The following is a 21,550-nucleotide window of genomic DNA, read 5'->3' as shown; positions in this document are numbered from 1 at the left end:
TTTAACAGTCTGATATTCATGTAAAAAGTTTACAAGATTATGTTTAATTACAAAGTAATATAATGAAAAATAAAAAAAAGTTAAAAGTAAAAAAAAGGTGACGGGGGTACTTTGAGGGTACTTTTCTTTTTGTTAATCTAAAAAGAAATTATAGCAATTATATTTCATTGAAATACATTTGGGGTCTGTAAATTAACAAAAAATGGAATTTGTGGTATTTATTTTTTCTTTTCCATAAAATTACGTGAAATGCCGGTGTTTGGGAATGTTAACTGGCCATTTCTTTGGAAGTGTCAGATAAAATTCAGGTGTGCGCAGGCGTTCTCTGAAATCAGCGCCAGCCGTGTGCAGCCTGTCTCAGTCGCCAGATATTCATAGGCCCCATAGCAAAAGTTTGTAAGGGCCCCCTATTTAGCGACTGATGGTGATAAATGTATGTAAAACATATTACTTAGGCAGTAAAGATGGGCCCCCTGCAGCTCTGGGCCCCATAGCAGCTGCACCCCTTGCACCTATGGTAGTTACGCCCTTGTCAGTCGCAGATTAGTGGAAGTCTCAGAGCTATGCAGATTTGCAGACCACAGTACTTTGGATGGTTTGGGAATTGTGTATGCCTCTGCGAGCGGACAGCGATTAGCGATCCTCTCACAATTTAGTAAAGGACGATTTCTCTGCCCCGGCAGCTGCTATGTACTCACAGTCATCTGCAACTTCTCAGATTAGCGATCCGTGTTGAATTAGCCCCGTAATTTGCAATGTCATTTTATCTAAAGCGGCTTGTTCTTTCTTCACCATCCATGTGGGCACAGAGGGAGAATATAATAGTGTGCCAAGTGTAGCGAGGCACCGAGCCGGAAGCGTGGTGAGCACAGCGAGGCACCGAGCCGGGGTCGAGTACGTGTTATACTAATTTAGGAAACACAAAAAAAACTTAAAAAGTTAATGTCGACCTTCTCACGTGTCTACCCTTTTGAGGTCGACCTATTTACTGTCTATATTCAGGACACTGTCTATCTAATAATTCACACCCCCTCAAGGGCGCCAACAGGTCGGCCGGGCCCTGGTAAACTAAAGGAGCATGGCCTTCGTGAGGCGGCGTGGTCCAGTAAAAACTGTATTGGCGGGCAGGCGGCGCCTCTGGGAGTGTGGGCAGGAACGCACACCACCAGCGCAGGGAGAGAGAGGACAGGCTGCAGCTATCTCTCTCCCCAGCTCAGGACACGGCACTGAGCAGCATGTGCTAAGCTGGGGAGAGAGGTTGTGCTGCGGCGACAGCCTGTCCTCTCTCTCCCCACTGCCCAGCTCTCTGCAATGGGGGAGGAGGGAGCAGGACACGGGCACCTCCGTTAGACCCAAACCCTCCTCTCGGTGCCACTGCTCCCGGGACCACACTCATGCCTAACTAAATTCTCCCCCTAGTGTGGAAGCTAAGGGCCCGATTCAGATCTGCTCGATAGGCTGCGTGTTTTTGCAGTTTACCAAGCAGGTTAACAACACCGTCCCACAAAAACGCATGCCCCCACCCCCCATATTCACCGTACGAATCCAGGAGTCACTCGGCATCTGCACGTATGTGCGTGATTACAGGATGGGTATCAGGCCTGAATCAGCCCCATAGCTACTTCTAAGCACTTGCAAGACCAGGCTGCAACTCATAGTTTTGAACAGTGCGGGTGGTGTAGCGGTTACCATTACTGCCTCACAGCAGTGACGTCATGGGTTTGATTCCCACCATGGCTCTGTGTGGAGTTTGTATGTTCTCACATGCCTGCACCTAGCTCCCCACTATACTGCAGACAGACAGACAGACAGACACACACACACACACACACACACACACACCTAAATTAACTTTTGGAAAAATGGAGCTGTCCCTTCAGCACAACATGAAGCAATGCTAGAGGGCCATTTATGAGTATATTACTCTGCATACATCACATAATGGCCCCACTATAGAGATCAGGAACACCAGAGCTCCCTGATGCAGAACTGTCCCCGGTTACCATGATCTCAGCGTCCAGCTCTGTACAGCAGCCTTCTGGAAAATGGCGCCTACACAGGAGACATATCTGTACCGCACTGGTCATACTCTACTGTAAAGATGACGCAGTCCTACGTCACCATGGCGGGAAGCCGGAATGGGCACAGGACAGGCTGCTTGTGCGGATGTTATGTGGTTACACAGTGTTTGTGTCCTGTGCTGTGTATGGAGCTGGGGATACTGACAGGTCCTCTCTAGGAAAGGTACGGGAGGCATCGTGCTCTAGCGTCCGGTCACCGGTGTGTATGCTCTGTCCTGGCTGGTCTCAGTGTGCAGGATATGTATGTAGCACTATATTGCCATGGTATATGCAGTCGGTGACATAGTATCAGTGTGCTGTGCAGTATATGATGTGGCATTCTCTACATTGCCATGGTATATGCAGGTGACATAGTATCAGTGTGCTGTGCAGTATATTATGGGTCCTCCTCTGTACATTGCCATGGTATATGCAGGTGACATGGTGGCATCAGTGTGCTGTGCAGTATATTATTGGTCCTCCTCTGTACATTGCCATGGTATATGCAGGTGACATGGTGGCATCAGTGTGCTGTGCAGTATATTATGGGTCCTCCTCTGTACATTGCCATGGTATATGCAGGTGACATAGTATCAGTGTGCTGTGCAGTATATTATGGGTCCTCCTCTGTACATTGCCATGGTATAGGCAGGTGACATGGTGGTATTAGTGTACTGTGCAGTATATGATGTGGCATTCTCTGTATATGCAGGTGACATAGTATTAGTGTGCTGTGCAGCATATTATGTGGCATTCTCCGTACATTACCATGGTATATGCAGGTGACATAGTATCAGTGTGCTGTGCAGTATATTATGGGTCCTCCTCTGTACATTGCCATGGTATAGGCAGGTGACATTTTAGTCAGAGTCCTGTGCATTATGTTAAGTTTTTGTTTGCCAGTAGTCTATTACACTGCCCTGTTGCAGCTCAGATTTGTGTGCAGAGGGAATGACAATTGTGTATCCTTTGGGGACCTAATTGGCACTGCTGGCAGAAGCTCAGGCATCTTGGGACAGTTTTGGGGGTGGACCCCTTGCCGAGAGGCGCTCCATCTGCCTGGGATGCACAAGCGTCTCATACGCAAGTGCGTCTCAGCATCTCATACACAAAGAGAGGAGGGGAGGAGATGGTGGTGGTGCTGCATGTGCGTCTCCTGCACAAGCCCGAAGCATGGCGAGCACAGCAGTACGCTTCCTCCCGACCTGTTCATACCCCCACTATCCACGTCGGCGTGGAGTTGATTTTATACAGTGTGGCGAACCACCGAGCCCGAAGCATGGCGAGTGGATGCGAAAAACATGTAAAGTAATCCGCGTCCCCTTGCGGTGCTCAATGCGCTCGCCATGCTAAGTTTCTCATCGCCAAGATGCTCTGAGCCTGAGTGGCACCCCACTGCATGGACCCCCAGCGTTTCCTGAGCGTGCCCACACGGAGGAAGAAAAGCTGCGTAGGACTGTTTAATGCTCCTGCGCGGTATGGTAACATGGCCATGGTCTTCTGTCGCTGGTCGTATGATATCACTGGCGACTGATCGGCTTTTCCTTCATGGCAGCCTGAGCAGTGTATGTTTTGGCATTGGTCTGGGAGGATCATTTTGTCGCAGAGGCAGGGGACTGCCCCACTTCCTGGATGGGCATGAGATGGGCAGGCCAGACACTGCCCCGCTTGCCAGCTTCACAAAAGGCTCTTTAAATGAACACATGGCCAGTAAGTTGCACTCGAGTTTGCAGTGTGACCTTATTTGTGCCACAGTGCCGGGCGGGGGCTGCCAACAGAAATCATCTTGCTTCTTCCACTGCGTAATACTGATAGACAACTGGGCTAACTATCTTGTAAGTAATGATCTCTTTATCTGTATTGCAGCGATCATTCTTCTAGGCCTCTGGCCAGTGCTATAATAACTGCAACACCCAACTTACCGCCTGCATCATGAGTCGGTCCATGGAGGAGGTGGCGGCCACGCTGCAAGTTGCAAAACTGAATTTGGAGGAACTGCGCAGCACGGTGCAGTGTCTGGCGTTCAGTCATTCCTTTACGTCCGGTGATTACAGCGTCATGGAGCTGGATGACGTGCTCTGTAAGGACATAGAGGCTGGCGGCAGGTAGGAACCAGTAAGACTAGAACTGGCTACAAAGTTACAGACATTACTTCTATATACCAAACAAGTGTTGGTCCAAAGGGGCCTGATTCGCTATTACTGTGGCGTCCAGCGGCTGTGTTGCAACTCCACTACCACGCGCATCAGATGCACTATTGAAGATAGTGACTAGCGGGTATACCTTTTTTTTTATTTTTTAAATACAGCGCTATAAACCATTTTTACAAATTGGATTACCGTGGATATCAGGAGTGCGTATACCCATGGTTATCCAAAATTGGTAATGAGGTACTTTAAAGTTTTTTTTTTTTTACCTCAATCACAAATTAACCCCCCTTTAATTTATTTTTATTTTCTTTATTTTGCCTGTTTAAAAAGTGACCAGTGCTGCTTGGTGGGCGGTTCCAATAGCCGTGAGGTTCTGTCAGCAGCTCGCAATCTGCTTTCATACAGATTATAAGTATAACAGAACCTCACTTGTTTATGCTTGCACCCCATAGAGGAAATAATAAGCAATTACCGACGGTCGGTCTGATTCTGACTTGAAAATAATAACAAAGCCATGTTGCCATGCAAGGGGAATAAATACATTTTAGTTTTTTTTTTTTCCTGTGCAGGGCAAATACTGTCTGCTTTTGCGTGTAGCCCACAAATTTCAGTCTGACTTTTTTTTTTTTTTTACATTTTTATGCATTGCACTGTAGAATTCAGTTTGAACACACCCCACCCAAATCTAACTCTCTTCACATGTTCGTGCTGCATTTTTTTGCCCAGGTGTACAGTTACTGGCTCCCCCACCTTCCAAAATCAGAACCTGGCTTAATGATTGACCCTTCTCTATTATCTGGTTTTTGCACATTTTAAGCTTTTATCTGGCTACAAAGGGTTGGGAAAGACTTGGCTATAAATATAGTATAAAACCCCATTCTCACTGCAGGCAAATTCCTTGGTCTATCATGTCGACCTGGTAATTTGCCTTTTTAACATGTTTTTTTTTTTTTTGCAGTGTGAAACATCTACATACCTGGATCTCATACACGGGTAAAACCCTTCTGTTTACCCGTGTTTGAGATCCGGGTATGCAGACACTGGTTGACCCGTTCACACTGCATAAAAACCTGTGTTTTTTCATCTGGGAATTTGTCTAGCAGTGAGAACGGGGGTCCGTCGTGTAGTTCCCACTCGCAGCGAGAACACGGTATAAGATAAACATTCTGTATTTGATATAATATTAAATGTTGCAGTTATTTATATAGCGCACACATATTCCTCAGCTCTGTACAGAGAATAGTTGAACATTCACATCAGTCCCTGTGCCAGTGGAGCTTACAATCTATATTCCCTACCACATGTGCACGCACACACATTTATTCTAGGGTTAATTTTGTTTGGAGCCAATTAGCTTACCAGTATATTTTTGGATTGTGGGAGGAAACCGGAGTACCCGGAGGAAACCCACGCAAGCACAGGGAGAATACACAAACGCTGCACAGTTAGGGCCATGGTGGGAATCGTACCCATAACCTCAGCGCTGTGAGGCAGTAATGCTAACCGTTACACCATCCGTACTGCCCCGTATATATAACACATGGTGGGAATAGAACCCATGACCTCAGCACTGTGAGGCAGTAATGTAACCATTACACCATCCATACTGCCCTGTATATATAACACATGCTAACCATTACACCGTCCGTACTGACCCGTATATATAACACATGGTGGGGATAGAACCCATGACCTCAGCGCTGTGAGGCAGTAATGTAACCATTACACCGTCCGTACTGACCCGTATATATAACACATGGTGGGGATAGAACCCATGACCTCAGCGCTGTGAGGCAGTAATGTAACCATTACACCATCCGTACTGCCCGTATATATAACACATGGTGGGGATAGAACCCATGACCTCAGTGCTGTGAGGCAGTAATGTAACCATTACACCGTCCATACTGCCCCGTATATAACACATGGTGGGGATAGAACCCATAACTTCAGTGCTGTGAGGCAGTAATGCTAACCATTACACCATCCGTACTGCCCCGTATATATAACACATGGTGGGGATAGAACCCATGACCTCAGTGCTGTGAGGCAGTAATGTAACCATTACACCATCCGTACTGCCCCGTATATATAACACATGGTGGGGATAGAACCCATGACCTCTGTGCTGTGAGGCAGTAATGTAACCATTACACCATCCGTACTGCCCCGTATATATAACACATGGTGGGGATAGAACCCATGACCTCAGCGCTGTGAGGCAGTAATGTAACCATTACAACATCCGTACTGCCCCGTATATATAACACATGGTGGGGATAGAACCCATGACCTCAGCGCTGTGAGGCAGTAATATAACCATTACACCATCCATACTGCCCCGTATATATAACACATGGTGGGGATAGAACCCATGACCTCAGCACTGTGAGGTAGTAATATAACCATTACACTGTCCGTACTGCCCGTATATATAACACATGGTGGGAATAGAACCCATGACCTCAGCGCTGTGACGCAGTAATGTTAACCATTACACCATCCGTACTGCCCAATATACCCTGTTTCCCCCATAATAAGACTTACCTCGATAATAAGCCCTACCCTTATTTATGGACAACGGTTCAAAATAAGCCCTACCCCGAAAATAAGCCCTAGCTAAATCCCCATTTTGCCAAGTCCCTGCCCCCCCCCCCCACCCCTTGCGTGAAATGGATGCTGCTGCTACGGTAGCAGCCCTGTTACCGCTGAAGCCTCTGCTGGCATCAGCAGTCTCAGGGATGCATTGAGCATGTGACGTCACTGCGCACCTCAAGGACTGAGCGGCGTCTGTACACAGGCGGGAGCGGAGTGGCTGAGCGGCGGCGGGAAGGCTGAGTGGCTGAAAAACGCAGAGGGAAAGGAAAGTGGCAGTTGTGCTTAAAGTATAAGGTGATTGAGGGGCATTATGTGGATAATAGCAGGACTGAGGGGCTAAAATAAGCCCTACCCCGAAAATAAGCCCTATGGTGTTTTTTGGACTGGGAAAAAAAATAAGACAGTGTCTTATTATCAGGGAAACACGGTATATAACACATGGTGGGGATAGAACCCATGACCTCAGCGCTGTGAGGCAGTAATGCTAACCATTACACCATCCGTGCTGCACAGTTATGTGATCTGTTTTAATATAATGATCTTACTAGTGTGTTTTTTTTTTTTTCGTCCCTCCGACTCCATTAGCCTTGTGATTCGCGGTGACAAAAGTGACCACGTTGTCGTCTGTAGTCAAAACAAAACCTATGACATGAAGATCGCGGACACATCCAACATGCTGCTATTTCTCCCAGATGGCAAAATTCCCGACCAGTTGCCTTGTGACCAGCAACAGCTCAACGTTACCCACTGCGAGGTAGGGCCGCGTCTCCTCTGCACCTGGGGTGCACATTTAATTGTTTCTGGCTTATGCTGTAGATAAGTCATGGTGAAAAAACTTTAGATAGATTTTTCTGGTACTTGTGTATTATAGCGGCGCCCATTGCATCGCATACCATAAGGCATGCGATGGTATGCGATGCGATATCGCGCAATGTCATACAATTTTAAAATTGTATGACATTGTGTATGGCATACAATGTGATGCGATGTGATTAAAAATTGGATAAGCACCCTAATGGGTGCTTACAATGTGAAATGCACCCCCCACTATAAACGTGAACCCGAAGCGTGGCGAGCCTGCGAGGGGCGGCGGTACACGTCCTCAGACCTTTTCATACCCCCACTATCCACGTCGGCGTGGAGTTGAGAATAGAAAGTGTGGCGAGCGCAGCGAGGCGAGCGGACGCAGATACCTTCACAGGCCCAAAAGCTTGGGTGTGGCCATATTGGAATCTGACCTCTGGTCTCAGTGAAGTTACGGGCTTGTAGCGTATCTGGCCACCTTAATTATTGTGGCTGTCCCTTGAAGCTGTGTACGTAGCGGTTTCACCTCCATATCCTGATTGTCACTAGTCGGCTTTGTGTTGCAGATTGCCGGTTTCTCCAATCACTACTGGGAGTTGAAAAGGTGCAGGCCCAAACTGAAGACCCTAAAGAAGCTTCTACTGGAAAACCCTTACGAAGGACCGGAGAATGAGCGAGACACAAGCCAAAAGGTTCCGCTGGTGAGGACACCAAACAAGTCTGTAGTATGTAAAGCCCTGTAACGTATGTTTGCGGAACCATAACTAACATAAGTATGTGTCTATCTGTCTCTAGTACAGAACTGAGGATCTGCTCAATCTGGTCCAAGCAAGCTACGAAGAGTTACTGGAACAGCTGAAGGTCATACACGCGTGCAGGATTAATGGTAATATATGAGAATTACATCAAATATGCCAATGTGAGGTCGATTCAGACCCGTTCATTCGGGGTTTGTGCAGGTCTTTATCTGTTCGCAGCCTAGGGAACAGGACTGAATCAGGCCCAGTATTAGGAATGACTCTCCTAGCGTAGTGACTGAGACTGCTCTGTGATTGGCCATTTGGGAAGCTGTGACCTACTCTGACCTCATTTCCTGCATTTTTGGACCCACCTTTAACACTTACGTAATGCAGTATTTTTCAGATGGTAATAAATACAGATATCTTACTGTGTCTGCAAGTATAGCTTCTTACATCACTTTAATAAGGTGTGTTTATATTAAACCGGACGTCATTTCTACAGCTGTATGGGGTGGTGACAAACGACCAGTGTTACCTAAATTACCCGGAATTTGTTCATCTAATTGGCTGACGAGATGGGAAACCCCGTGTCGCCAATGTGACGGATTTAATCCTCCCTCTGATCATATTTTAGGTTTTTGGAGACTTCTGGACTTTGATTATGAAATGAAGCTTCTGAATCACATCACCCAGTTAATGGACTCCGAGTCGTGGTCCTTCAGTCGGGTACCTCTGAAAGTTTGCCTGGAGGAGCTTCGGCCTCTGGAGCCAGAGTAAGCGATTATGGTATACTCTGTCCAGTATCGTTCTGATGTCCTAGTACCCTGCTGGTCGCTCCTCCAAGTGCACTGAGTGACTATAATGGGACTGTCATGAGGATCTCGCCATTTATACAATATTGGGACATTTTGCTCTACGGCGTCATTAATAATAGTGGGTGATATATCAATTAAAAGTCCCCTGAAAATTGCCATTTTCTGAGCGTTACTACAATACATATGGATGCCCCTATGTATAGAAAATGCCCACAGCATATATCTGGTCTGCTGAAGGACCTGCGGATTCTACGGCGACACCTGCAGGAAACTCTGACCGTTACAGAGCTTGTGCCTGCTACGCTATCTCTGCTCCCTAAGCCTTGGGCAGGCCAGTGGCCATACATCTATTCTGGGGTCATATGTCCGGTAGTAACGTTATCACCGGGCCACTTCCATATCTGAAGGGCTGTCCCAGAGGGTACGTATTCCCTTATAACCTGCTGGTATGCAGGCGAATTGGATTGCAGATGTTTTGTAATTAATTTGCAATACGTCTCTCCTATCATGTTAGATCTGACATGTTATACAGAGCACAAATTATCCATTTAAAGAAAACTAGTACTGGGAATCTAGGGCCTCATTCAGACCTGTTCCCTGGGCTGTGTATATTTGCAGCCTAGCTAACAGGTCAGCACTGCCGAATGCCCCCCGCCACCCAGATCCCCTCTCTAGAATGCGAAGGGATGTGTACAAGAATGCATGCGCCTAAAGGGGGAAAATCATTTGATCGCGCATGCGCAGAATTCCAACATGGGAAACGCCATGAGGTGAGGTAGGGAACATGTAACCCGACGCTAGGACAGTGCTGGTATGGGGCAGTAGTAACCTTCCTCTGTCCCTCTGTCAGACTATTCCCAGCTACCACACGCGCTCCGAATGCGGCAACTGTTCATAGTGGTTGAAACATTTTAATTTACAACATTTGTTTTAGCTGTTATTGTAGTTTCATCTTTCCCACAATGACCTAAAGTTTTCCTTTTGTTTCTTGGCGATAAATATTGAAGCTAGGGGATGTAGTGTGTCTGTATATTAAAGTGTTGGGATAAGCCTTCCGGTGTTACAGAATATCCATTTGTGTCTTTTCTATAGAGAGATGATCCAGCACTGTCTGGATTGCTATGGGAAAAAGTTCACCGAGGATGGTAAGTGGCGCTATTGTTTTGTTCTTTTCATTTAGATACAGATTTGAACAAATCCATAAATCGTGTTCTAATGTTGCGTGTTTTTTTCGTCCTGTTGTAAGACGTTTTCCATTTTTAATAACTCGCATGTGAAATCCTTTCCCTCCCCAAAGTTTGTGCTTTTGGTTCTTGCCAATGACCAGTGTTTAGCTGTGAGATCCATCGGCGCAGGGACTGGTAGCAGTGAACAAATATTCTGTGGAATCAGCCTGAACTCTGTGCAGTTTGGTGCCGCTGTAAATGGCGAACTCTCTGTGCGGTTGTGTTATCTAGTGCAGGTTACAGTGTGATATAGTCTGCGGGTGGCCCTTGTGCTCAGTTTGTGAAACCCCAGCATCTCTCTCCGGGTCAGAAGTTCAACATGAAGGTCATATGTGTTTTGTTCTAGCCTATGTAATACTTTATATAGAAAGCCTGCTGACGTGTTATTACAGAGAGGCTCTGTCATTCATCAAAATAATGTAACTTACTACTGATCTAGAATAATGTGTGGCCCTTTTGAAGGTTAAAGGGCTGTCCAAAGAGACCCTCAACAGAACTCTGGCTGCCTATCACTGCTGTAAAGCCACCGCCTGATTACCCCGCTGAGATTAGGTGGAGGATACATCTGCTCCCAGTAGCCCCCTGTTGTGTTCTACAAAGTAATGCCGGGCCTAGAATGAAATCTACCTAATCCTTGGTGCTGTTTCTGTAGACGAGGTGCTCTACGCGCTGGATGAAGACCAGATCTGCAGCGCCACCGCTCAGATGCTGCTCCAGAACGCAGTAAAGTTTAATCTGTCCGAGTTCCAGGAAGTTTGGCAGCAAAGTGTCCCTGAGGGTATGACAGCAAGGCTGGACCAGCTGAGAGTAAGTCTCCCTTGTGTTCTTGCCCGCTTATGGTTTTATTAATTGCTAATTTGTAAGGCAAACTGGGGAGATCGGATCATTGAAAGCAGCAAAACACAGGGTTTTTTTTTTCCTCTTGAAATAATTATCAGTCTTGAGTTTTTAAGGAGCCTATAGAGAGGGGGAAGTGAGATCCATAGAGATGCATGGATAAAATCTTCGACCGCAGTGGCGTAACAATAGCCCCGCTGTGTAAGTGCGGGTGCCGGGGGTTTGCGGGGCTGTTGTAATGCCGCAGCCATGTCTGTGCCGCGGCCGGGACCCGCAGATTTACTTGTCTGCACTGCTGCCCCGGCTCCCCTCCTGGCTTCTGCTGCTATGAAAACGGACCATCATAAAATGTCCGCCCCCATACAGCAAGACCGTTCTCTGAAACTGTCTGCTGTACGGGGGCGGACATTTTGTGATGGTCTGTTTTTATAGCAGCAGAATCCAGGAGGGGAGCTGGGACCACACCTCAGACAAGATCTGTGGGTCCCTGCTACTGAGCTGGGTAAGGTGGTTGGGGGGGGGGGGGGGTTGTTAAGTTTACTGGGGCGGCGCAGATATGATAGTTACACCACTGCTCGACCCTCGGATGAATTCTGGGAGATTCTAGGTGCTGCTAATAGTCCTTCATCTACAGATCGCAATAAGCGAGCGGGGCATGTAATATAAATGCACTTTAGTGCAGGCTATACCTGGTGACAAGTGGAAAAGTAGAGAGCTTGCAGCATGGCAGTCATTCACAAACTGGATGTAGTAGAAATGGGTATTTAGAGTTTTTTTTTTTTTTTGCATTAACCCTTTGAGTGCCAAGTGGATTTGTCAAAATTGGTATGAAATTTTCCAAACATACGTTTTCATTCATCATGATGACCTGTAATGTTTACTGTATATAATATAAATATAATCTTTTTTTACACAACATTTTTTTTTTTTTTTATTTATACAACAAATGTGAGCGACATTGGCTTTCTTAGTGGGTATTTTGCACTTCTCTCACAGAGATGTTAGCACTCAAAGGGTTAAACATCTGATTCTGAAAAGAAGAAACCTATCCGACAATATACTGCTGTATAATTTGTAAGCAATAGAATCCCGTCTTCTCCACGTCTGAGGCTTCCTTCTATAGAGATTGTGGGAGAGAGCAAACAGTGAGAAGTGTTGTGGTTCTTCTTAGTAACCCATCAGCTCCTACCTATCATTTGCTAGAATTGGTTGCTATGGGCAACATCTCCACTAATCCACTTCTCCACACTTTTTTCATTGCTTGATAGACCACGTCTGCGTCACAGTATGGGGCTAACTCCATGTATCTATATTTCCTGTTGTATATGATACCCGTGTCTCTTAGGGACTTGCCTTGGTGGACCGAACCTCCCGGCCGGAGACCATCTTTCTTCTGAAGACCGAGGACTTACCCGAGGACACCCAGGAGAGGTTCAACGCATTGTTCACTATGAGAGCCAAATGGACGGAGGCGGATATTTCACCTTACATCCAGTGAGTGGTCACGCGGGATTGCAGTTTGGGTTCTACCCTTGCTGACCTTTATGAGTATATTTCCGTGTCTTTTTATATAAAATCACAGGCGTTAGTAACCCATCTGTTGATTGATATCTCCACAGGGATCTGTGTGCAGAGAAACAAACCATCGGAGCTTTGTTGACGAAATACGCGCGGTCTTCTGTGCAGAATGGCGTCAAATTGTTTAATTCCAGGCGACCACTTACTTAGGGCCGCACATTTATTCTGTGTAGTGTACATATCTTTTATAAACTATTGTTATAGTAATAGTGCAGTTTTTATGTGTTTTTTTTTATTGTCGATCAATAACGTTGAGAGGTCTCCCTGTGCCTTCTGGGTAACACTGTCTCAGATTGTGGAACTATCTCACCTTCAGGTTGATGTATCTGTGTAAAGAGTAGAGGAGTAGGCCATGCCACTCAATCAGCTTTGAGATAGTATGAAGTACAGTCTATAAAATGGTAGGTAGAAGCTGATTGGTTGCTTTGGGCTTCTCCAATCATTTCACTACTTGATACACCAGCCCCTTTTCTTTCTTTTTTTTACAAATAAACGTTTGTGTACGCCAGAGGCTGTTATCTTCTGGGCTTCACATATATTCCTCTCACTATAAAGCATAGAAACCCTGTTCAACAGCCCCTTGATGCAACCTTTCTAGCCAGAGGGGAGATCAAATTCACCTTATATATATTTGGGAAAGATTGTATATTAAAAGGGTGTTGTTCTAATGTGAGCAACTCTTGAATGCTCGTTCATCCCACAAAATGGATCCAGACAAGGATATATAGAAAATTAATGAATTGTCACACAGGCACTGCATTGTTCATGAAACATTACCTTTTTTGTTTTCCATTTGAAGTTTTTATAGAATCAGTTCTCATTGTTTGCTGTATTTTGGTACTTTATAAAATATACATAATTATGTTTTTGTTTTCACCACATAATCTTGTATCAAATATATTTCTACAAGATTGAATACACTTCTTATCTGTGTGATGGGCACCTCCACTACAATTGTGAAAGATCCCTACACCCAGTGACCAGGTTTTCTGCCTACACTAGCCACCTGTTGTTCCATTAGTGTTTAGATTTGCACACCGGTACTTAGGATGCTGCCAGGTCTTAATCTTCTAGCAGGCAGCATTTATCAAGTAAAGGGAATGGGATTGCTATAAAATTGCATAGATTTGTAGTATTATTTGATATGGAGGGTAGTCTGTGCACCTTTGTGCGTGATGTCATGCACAGGAGATGAGTCGCTGGAACATGGATACTACAACAGTGTCCACTGGAGTAGAGACAGTAGGGGGATGCTGAGGGGGCACTAGTGCTGTGTTACTGGCTGCAGGGTACCATTCCATGCACCCTGCAAGCCAGAACGCAGAGAAAGGTGTTGGTGTGCCCACAAAGCATCTGGGCACCACTCGCCCATAAGTAGTTACAGCACCACTGTGCACACACGGTTTCTTCTGTACTGCATGTAATAAAAATGATGATGAAACTCCATTTACTCCTAGATACGTGAAATAACATATATGGATAAAGGCCCATACATACGGGGTGACGTGTGCTAATCGATCTAGGTTAGGTGACTTCCGAGTGGCTAGATCGCCCATACTCACGTTGTAGGGCGGAGTGAAAAAACTGAAATTGAGAAATTCAAATTCGGCTAGTGTGGAAAAGCTGCGACTTGACCTGAATAAGAAACGTGCAAAAGCTTTTTGATCTGAGTCAACATCTTCTGTTCTGGCAAGAGGCCTAAAGTTTCCCTTTTTTGGTGAAAATGATGAAAACTGTGAAGATGCTCCGATCTAGTTACAATTATGTCAGGATGTCTAAGAGTGGTTTATTAATATACTTTAGCATAGTAAAAGAGAGTATGAGCTTGTCCTAGTGCAAAGTGACTGACTGGTAGAAAAAATCCCTGATAATTGACTCATTTTCATGGTCACAATTGTGAATATTGTGTGTTTCCTCCTGAACCTGTTTATAATAGAAGAAGCACAAATACTCTAAATGGATTTTCAGTGACACTGTGTGAAATATAACACTACATAATGGCCCTTAATCAGACCTGATCGCAGTACAAATTTGTTCTCAAAATGGGCAAAACAAATGCTGCATTGCAGGTGGGGTAGATGTAACGTGCTGAGAGAGTTAAATTTGGGTGGGGTGTGTTGAAACTGAAATCTAAATTGCAGTGTAAAAATAATGCAGCCGGTATTTACCTTGCACAGAAACTAAATAACTCACACAAACCGAAAGGTGGCCATACATCTACAGATCGATTGTCAGATTGGGCCGGTTGGAACAAACACCTGGTAATATCTGAATAACAGTTTTTCAGCATTTCAAAGCAAATGGTCAACTGTCATTTGCTCTCATTTTTTACCAGGATTTTGTTCCAACCAGACAGATCGGACAATAAATCTGTAGATGTATGGCCACCTTAACTCTCTCTGCACATGTTACATCTGCCCCACCTGCAGTGCAGCATTTTTTTGCCCATTTTGAGAACAAATTTGTACTGCAATCAGGTCGGATTAAGGGCCATTATGCAGTGTTATATTTCACTCAGTGTCACTGAAATTCCATTTAGAGTATTTGTGCTTCTTCTATTATAAACACGTTTAGGCGAAAACACAATATTCACAATTGTGACCATGAAAATGGGTCAATTATTAGGGACTTTTCTTGCAGGGTCCATGGGTCCCACAGGGGACATCGGGGTTGTGGGCGGATTCAGGGGGTCTGAGGCACCAATCAGCGAAGCTTTGAGGATTTCCCAGGATGCCCAGGGCCCTCTCCCCCACAACCCCGCCTCCAGGCTCATGTAACCAGTTTTTTGTTGGTGCCTACCGGAAGCAGACGCACCAGTTAATTAGCAGGGATTACCTCACTGAGGTAATCCCACAAAAAGAAGCTTTTTACAATTTTTATTTTCATTTTTACACTTTTTAAACTTGCCGCCTTGGCGGCAGCGCCGCTTCCGCACCTGAGGCAGCTACCGTCGTCAATCATCTGACGGCGGCGCAGCTGCCACATCACTCCCGCTGGCGCCGACATTCCCCCACGACGCTGTCAAGCGGGGTAGCCCGGCGGAGGAGACGGACAGCGCCTAGCACCGCCGCGATCTCCTCCAGGCAGCGTGGCCGGCATCAGGGAGCAGGTAAGGCTCTCTCTGAGAGCGCAAATCGCTGCTGCGCTATGGTTGAGGGAGACAACCACAGCGGCTGGCGTGGACACTGGCTCCCGGGGCAGGGACTCCACTAGACCACCGGGAGCAGAGCGCAGGACCGGGCTAGGGGGAAGCCATTTTAAACAGGCTCTAATGGTATCCCGGTGTGGGAAGTCCAGCAAGGGGAGGCGGCGCTGGCCTGCAGCACCTCCCCCAGCTATTGGCGCCTTTTCCTCACAGAATCGTGCACCTTAGCTGCGCAACGCTGTACCCGCCCCCTTCCTCTCAGACCGGCGCCATTTCCAGAGGCACGCTGTCTTCAGAGTCCAGGCTACAGCTCTCCCCTGTGAAACCATCTACAGGCTAAGTAGAAAACTTTCACAGCCACCCTAAATCCCACTGGCTCCATAGAGCTTCAGCGGTTGATAGTGGGGTGTGATAGCTTGTATAGGCTATTGTGTGTGTGACGTGTGCTAGATCTATCCTTTACATACTTGGATAATCTGTCCACTCTCAGATATTGAGCTCTGCTATTAAGTCACACAGTGGTATCACTCTAGGGCTTCTTGGGTGAATTCTCCTATTGTGTACCATATACCCCCTTTAGTTGGGATCATGTCCAAACGGGGGCGCGCTCAGTCAGAGTCACCTCAGCTCCTGTCTTGCAGAAGCTGTGCTGCTGGTTTATCTGAGCAGGATGTCATCTAGGACGGATTATGTGTCAACTGCTTTATTCCCCCTGGTCAACCATCTGCCCCGGGGGCACCCTCTCAGCCCCCCTGGGCAGCCTTCCAACATTTATTAAGCACTTTAGTGGATCGCTTACCGCCTTCCATTACCCCAGTAGCCCAACCCCCTCCACCTTGGGTGGATGCCCTGTCTAACACGGTGCAGACCTTGCAGCAGACTTCGGTGTCCATGCAGAGGCTGCCGCCCACTGCTGCGCAATCAACCAGACCTGTGTCGACACCGTTGCTGTCGACAGTCCGGGATGTTTCTGATGATGAGGCTAATAATTATAATGTTTATGCAGATGAGGTTGATGATGATCCTCCTCCTGATGATGATCAGGCCGATGATCCCATGCCCTCTGATACCCCTGCTTCACAAGCAGAGACTCCTGATGTGGCAGCTCTCATTTATGCTATCAGGGATGTACTTTTGACGGACTCAGATGAGCCTGAGCCCACTGCCAAGAGATGTTTTTAAGAAACAGAAAGTCATTAAGGCACAATTCCCTCACTCTGACCATTTAACAGAGATTAGAACTGAGCAATGGGAGGCCTTAGGCAAAAAGTCTACCATCCCAAGAAAAATTCTGTCCAGATATCCTCTTCCACCTGAGGATTGTAAACCTTGGGAAATACTTCCACCGGTTGATTCCCATGTAACAAGGTTAATAAAGACTTCAGTCCTGCCAGTCACTTCTGGGTCGGTCCTTAAGGATCCCACAGATAGACGTTTAGAACAATCTCTCAGGGCCATCTTTTCCTTTACCGGCGCAGTCCAGAGGCCCACTATTGCAGCCACTTGGGCGGCCAAGGCCATTTTGCCCTGGCTTCAGACAGTGGAGGATGAACTCCCACTTGATGCTTCTGAGGAAGCAAAAATGTGTGTATATCACATCAGGCAAGCGGCTCTATATATCATGGAAGCAATGTCTGATGCAGGCTCATTAGCAGCCAGGGTGTCTGCTAGCTCTATCCAGGCTCGCCGCATTATATGGTTGCGTCCATGGAAAGCTGATGTAGAATCTAAGAAAACATTGGAAGTACTACCCTTTAAGGGTGATAACCTGTTTGGGGAGGAGCTTAATAAAATTGTGGCGTCCCTTGCAGCTGATAAAACAGCTTGTCTTCCCACTGCTTTGCCACAAAAGGCTAAGACTCCTTCCTTTCTGCCCTTTCGCCCCCAGGGTAAGGCCAGGGGACAGTCCTATAACAGGAATGCACCACCTAAGGCAGCTAAGGCCAAGCCTAAGCAGGCCTGGGCCACCAGACAGGCCCCCACCAAACCCACCAAGCCTGCGGCATGACGGGTTACGCCTCCAGCAGGGGGACCCCCAGGTGGGAGGCAGGCTTCTTCACTTCGCACACCAATGGCTGTCCACAACATCGGACGCTTGGGTGAGGGAAGTGGTATCACAAGTATACTCAATATCTTTCCTAAAGGCTCCTCCTCGAAAATACTTTTGCACGGGGCTCCCTCACGACCCACACAAGGCACAGCACCTGTTACAAATCTTGCAGACCTTGTTACAATCTCGGGTCATCATCCCAGTCCCACCACCCGAAAGGGGGCGGGGCTACTACTCCCAAAAAATTCCTCAGGTTTGCCATTCAGGATCACCATTTCCAATTCCGGGCTCTGCCCTTCGGATTGGCCACAGCCCCCAGGGTTTTTACGAAAATCATGGCGGTGATGGCGGAACTTCTCCACAAGAAGGGCATCCGGGTCTTCCCATACCTGGACGACCTCCTGGTGGTGGCAAAGTCTCCAGAGATTCTGTTGTCACACCTGCAGACAACAATTTCAACTCTCCAGACACACGGATGGCTCCTGAACTGGGAGAAATCCTCCTTAACTCCTTCGCAGCAAATGCTGCACCTGGGAGCGCTCCTGGATACCCGCTTATTGCGGATGTCACTTCCAACAGATAAATGCAGATCCCTGCACCACAGGATACAGTCCTTTCTCCAAGCTCCACAAGTCTCAGCCCACGAGGCAATGAGAATTTTGGGACTCATGGTCTCCACTTTCAATATGGTGGAATGGGCTCAGTTCCATCCTCGCCCTCTTCAACAACTCATCTTGAGAAAGTGGGATGGCCTTCCTCACCACATCAGGTCCACTTTCCTCTCATTGACTCCTCAAGTAGTGGAATCCCTGCAGTGGTGGCTCCAAATGAATCACCTGTCCAAAGGGTGCCCATTTTGGTTCACAGAATGGACAATACTCACCACCGATGCCAGCCTGCGAGGCTGGGGGGCGGTAGTAGGATCCCTATCCTTGCAAGGCGTTTGATCTCCCCAAGAGTCCCTCCTTCTGATCAACATTCTAGAATTACGGGCAGTCCACAATGCCCTAAGTCAGTCTTTGGATCTGTTGAAGGGAAAACCAGTCCAAATCCGGTCGGACAACGCCACGGCGGTGGCATACATCAACCGCCAGGGAGGAACCTGCAGCAAAGCTGCCCTAGAGGAAGTGTCCAGGATTCTCTCCTGGGCGGAGAAACCTCTTCAGGCCCTGTCAGCAGTACTCCTTCTGGGCGTACTGAATTGGGAAGCCGACTTCCTGAGCAGACAGGACATTCATCCGGGGGAGTGGTCACTCCATCCGGACGTATTTGCTCTCCTGGTAGAGCATTGGGGCCTACCGGACATAGATTTAATGGCATCCAGACACAACAAGAAAGTGTCCAGATTCGTCTCGAGGTCCAGAGATCCTCAAGCGTGCTTTACGGATGCCCTGTCGGTCCCGTGGAGGTTTCATCTGCCTTACGCCTTTCCTCCAATCAACATGATTTCCAGAGTGATCAGGAAAATCAAATTGGAAGGCGGGAACCTGATCCTATTAGCTCCGGCCTGGCCTCGCAGGCATTCGTATGTAGATCTGCAGTTGCTGTCATCCCAGCCACTATTCCCTCTGCCCATCCGAGGGGATCTGCTGAGTCAGGGTCCTTGCTTACATCCGGACCCTCAACGTCTCTCTTTGATGGCGTGGCACTTGAGATTGCCTTGTTGAAACACAAGGGTTTCTCCACCAGAGTTACCAGGACCATGCTCCAGGCACGCAAACCAGCATCCTCCAGGATATATTACAGAGTCTGGCACTCCTATTTCACATGGTGCACACCAAAGGGATATGACCCAAAAGTTTTCAAGGTGGCCCGTATTCTGGCCTTCCTTCAAAAGGGCCTTGACTTGGGTCTGAGACTGGCCTCCTTGAAAGTTCAAGTGTCGGCCCTATCGATATGGTTTCAAAGTAAAATTGCATTCCTCCCGGATGTTCGTACCTTTCTTCAGGGAGTGCTTCACGTACAACCTCCTTATGTACCTCCCACAACACCCTGGGATCTTTCCATTGTGTTGAGGGAATTAACTAAGCACCCATCCGACAGCTTGTCATCAGAAGAACGTCTTCTTGATGTGGTCAGGGCTCTGACCATATATGTCGACCGATCTAAGCCGGTCAGAAAATCTGATTCCCTCTTTGTTCTCTATGGTTTTCACAAAAAGGGATGGCCGGCGAGCCAGCAAACTATTGCTCGCTGGATCCTCATGGCTATCCAAAAGGCTTATCAACAGGCTAATCTTCCGGTCCCTGTCTCTATCAAAGCACACTCTACCAGAGCGGTTAGTCCATCATGGGCTGCACGCCGAGGTGCATCTGCCGAACAGCTATGCAAGGCTGCAACGTGGTCATCTGTCTATACCTTCATCAAGTTCTATGCCTTTGACACGTTCGCCTCCCAGGATGCCTCCTTTGGTCGTCGGGTACTTCTGACACCTCAGGCAAACTCCCACCCTTAATACGGCTTGTGACATGCCCGTTGTCCCCTGTGGGACCCATGGACCTTGACAAGGAAACGGAAAGTTATGGTAGAACCTACCTTGGTTAACTTTCTTTCCTTGAAGTCCATGGGACCCACAGGGCGCCCTCCCTTTAGTTTGTTCCCGAGTTTTCCCTATTAGTGATATGTTACACTGTACTTCACATAGACCAATATCTTGTCCCTGTGCTTTCGTGTGTATGGGTACTTGGACATATGTATCTTTCCTGTCCTCTTCTCTCCTCCGCTTCCTGCTTATGGCTTGTTACAAAAAAACTGGTTACATGAGCCTGGAGGCGGGGTTGTGGGGGAGAGGGCCCTGGGCATCCTGGGAAATCCTCAAAGCTTCGCTGATTGGTGCCTCGGACCCCCTGGATCCGCCCACAACCCCGATGTCTACCTTGGTTAACTTTCTTTCCTTGAAGTCCATGGGACCCACAGGGCGCCCTCCCTTTAGTTTGTTCCCGAGTTTTCCCTATTAGTGATATGTTACACTGTACTTCACATAGACCAATATCTTGTCCCTGTGCTTTCGTGTGTATGGGTACTTGGACATATGTATCTTTCCTGTCCTCTCCTCTTCTCTCCTCCGCTTCCTGCTTATGGCTTGTTACAAAAAAACTGGTTACATGAGCCTGGAGGCGGGGTTGTGGAGGAGAGGGCCCTGGGCATCCTGGGAAATCCTCAAAGCTTCGCTGATTGGTGCCTCGGACCCCCTGGATCCGCCCACAACCCCGATGTCTACCTTGGTTAACTTTCTTTCCTTGAAGTCCATGGGACCCACAGGGCGCCCTCCCTTTAGTTTGTTCCCGAGTTTTCCCTATTAGTGATATGTTACACTGTACTTCACATAGACCAATATCTTGTCCCTGTGCTTTCGTGTGTATGGGTACTTGGACATATGTATCTTTCCTGTCCTCTTCTCTCCTCCGCTTCCTGCTTATGGCTTGTTACAAAAAAACTGGTTACATGAGCCTGGAGGCGGGGTTGTGGGGGAGAGGGCCCTGGGCATCCTGGGAAATCCTCAAAGCTTCGCTGATTGGTGCCTCGGACCCCCTGGATCCGCCCACAA

At 47.4% G+C, this 21,550-nt stretch overlaps 1 protein-coding gene across 2 annotated transcripts; it reads left to right on the top strand.

Annotated features, from left to right (window-relative positions):
* The first annotated feature begins 2,087 nt into the window (after window positions 1–2,087).
* On the top strand, window positions 2,088–13,286 carry DSCC1 (DNA replication and sister chromatid cohesion 1). Of its 2 annotated transcripts, none has more exons than XM_083186743.1 (10): window positions 2,088–2,244; window positions 3,927–4,165; window positions 7,394–7,562; window positions 8,179–8,313; window positions 8,408–8,498; window positions 8,987–9,125; window positions 10,260–10,312; window positions 11,046–11,200; window positions 12,576–12,724; window positions 12,850–13,286. In XM_083186743.1, the coding sequence occupies exons 2-10, from the start codon at window positions 3,993–3,995 to the stop codon at window positions 12,956–12,958; spliced, it is 1,173 nt and encodes a 390-aa protein (XP_083042869.1). In that variant the 5' UTR covers window positions 2,088–2,244; window positions 3,927–3,992; the 3' UTR covers window positions 12,959–13,286. The 2 variants fall into 2 exon arrangements, with proteins under 2 accessions (XP_083042869.1, XP_083042870.1); XM_083186744.1 differs by having other exon boundaries at window positions 2,103–2,280.
* The last annotated feature ends 8,264 nt before the right edge of the window (window positions 13,287–21,550 follow it).

The sequence above is a fragment of the Crinia signifera genome, chromosome 5 (genome assembly GCF_055691185.1).
Source record: "Crinia signifera chromosome 5, ASM5569118v1, whole genome shotgun sequence".
Lineage (NCBI taxonomy): Eukaryota > Metazoa > Chordata > Amphibia > Anura > Myobatrachidae > Crinia > Crinia signifera.
Note: the sequence above shows the minus strand (reverse complement) of the source record. Positions and strands in the feature narration are given on the sequence as shown.